Source organism: Aptenodytes patagonicus, unplaced genomic scaffold (assembly GCF_965638725.1).
Source record: "Aptenodytes patagonicus unplaced genomic scaffold, bAptPat1.pri.cur scaffold_661, whole genome shotgun sequence".
Lineage (NCBI taxonomy): Eukaryota > Metazoa > Chordata > Aves > Sphenisciformes > Spheniscidae > Aptenodytes > Aptenodytes patagonicus.
This window is the reverse complement of record NW_027472555.1, coordinates 1,028-3,000: the sequence shown is the minus strand read 5'-3', so window position 1 is coordinate 3,000 and position 1,973 is coordinate 1,028. Positions and strand designations below refer to the sequence as shown.

General features: G+C 68.7%; 1 protein-coding gene across 1 annotated transcript; it reads left to right on the top strand.

The window, feature by feature from the left end:
* Window positions 1-155: 155 nt before the first annotated feature.
* Window positions 156-658, top strand: SMUG1 (single-strand-selective monofunctional uracil-DNA glycosylase 1; the record flags this gene model as incomplete). Its single annotated transcript, XM_076364152.1, is given in 3 exon segments — window positions 156-528; window positions 531-586; window positions 588-658. Coding segments are annotated over 3 exon segments (500 nt in total), but the record flags the coding sequence as incomplete, so codon positions are not given.
* Window positions 659-1,973: the final 1,315 nt, after the last annotated feature.

Below are 1,973 nucleotides of genomic sequence, written 5' to 3'. Positions count from 1 at the left end.
CTGTTTTGAGGTGACCGTTCCCCAGGGTACCCCCAAAACGCCCTCCCTCTCCAATTCCCCCGGGGTGGGGAAACCGTGCCCTGGGGGGGGGGGGGACAGGGACGGGACAGGGCGGTGATGACAAGCCCCCCCCCACCCCCTTCCCCATCTCGCAGGTCCCCTTCGGAGAAGCCTGGCACGTGCGGGAGTGGCTGCGGGTCGTCGGGGGGGTGAAGAAGCCGCCCTCGGAGCACCCCAAACGCCCGGTGCTGGGCCTGACCTGCCGACGGGCGGAGGTGAGCGGCGCCCGTTTTTGGGGGCTGGTACGGACCCTCTGCCCCGACCCCCGCCTCTTTTTCCGTCACTGCTTCGTCCACAACCACTGTCCCCTCCTCTTCCTCGCCTCCAGCGGTCGGAACCTGGCCCCCGCCGAGCTGCCCCCCGCCCAACGCGACCGGTTGATGGGGCTCTGCGACCGGGCGTTGGCGCGAGCCGTGGGGCTGCTGGGCGTGGGGCTGGTGGTGGGCGTGGGGCGTTACGCCGAGCGGCGGCCCGGCGCGCTTTGGCGACCGCCGGCCTGGCCGTTCGCGTCGAGGGGTTACCCCATCCCCTCGCCCCGAAATCCCCGCGCCAACCGGGGCTGGGAGGAGCTGGCCAAGGCACGGCTGGGAGAACTGGGGTGCTGGAGTTGTTGGAGGAGGGGGGGGGGCGGGGGGGGGAGGGGAGGGGGAGGGTTTCGGGGCGGAGGCGGGGGGGGGAAGTGGATCCGTGCCTCAGTTTCCCCCGCTGAGAGCAAGGCTGGGTTGGGGGGGAGAGTTAAAGGGCCCGTGCCTCAGTTTCCCCAGTTGGGAGCTGGGTTGGGGCAGCTTTAGGAGACGGAGGAAGGATCCGTGCCTCAGTTTCCCCTGCTGAAAGCAAGGCTGGGCTTTTGGGGGGGGGGGGGCAATTAAAGGGCCCGTGCCTCAGTTTCCCCAGTTGGGAGCTGGGTTGGGGCAGCTTTAGGAGGCGGAGGAGGGATCCGTGCCTCAGTTTCCCTTCCTCCCCCGCCAGGACCAAGCCCGGGGTCTCTTTTTGAGGGAGAGGATGGCTCCGTGCCTCAGTTTCCCCCGCTGAGAGCAAAGCGGGGTCCCACCTTGCGGGGATGGGGGGACTGATTCCCCCCCCCCCCCCCGTGCCTCAGTTTCCCCTTGCGGCGAACACCCCCCCCCCCCCTCATTCTGCCGGGGGGGGGCTCCAGTCTCCCCACTTTAACACTAAATGGGCTCAACGGGGGGGAGCGTGAGGTGCCACAGCCCATGGCGGGTGCTGGCCGTGCCCCCCCCGCCCCCCGTGCCTCAGTTTCCCCCACGAGGCACCTGGGAGCCCGGGCTTGATCCCCGCCGAGCTCTGGGGCTCCTCGCCCTTTTCTTTCCCCCCCAAATCTCCTGGTTTGGGTTTTTTTTTGGGGGGGGGTTGGTTTTTTAAGCTGTTTAACCCGAGGGCTCGGTGGCCCCGCTGGCTCTTGGCGGGGGGAAACTGAGGCACGGGCGTGTTCCCCTGGGGGGGGTTGGGGGGGGGACACGCGGGGCCTTAAGGGGCTCCCCGGGGTGGTCTGTCACCTCTCCCCGTGCCTCAGTTTCCCCTGCCGGCAATAAACGCTGCGTCCTGCGGGGCCGTGGCCTCTGCGTCGTCCTTTGGGGTGCCGTCCCCCTGGGGGGGGGGGGTCCCCCTGGCTGGGTCCCAACTGCTGTCCCCCGGCCCCGAGGCACCCACGGATTTGGGGTGCGGGGTGGGGGTACACCCTGATTCGGGGGTGCAGCTAGGGGGTTAACTAGATTTGGGGGTGCAGGTAGGGGTACCCCCTGATTTGGGGGTGCAGGTGGGGGGGTATAAGCAGATTTGGGGGTGCGGGGTGGGGGTAAACCCTGATTTGGGGGTGCAGGTGGGGGGGTATAAGCAGATTTGGGGGTGCGGGGTGGGGGTACACCTTGGTGTGGGGGTGTGGGGTTAACCAG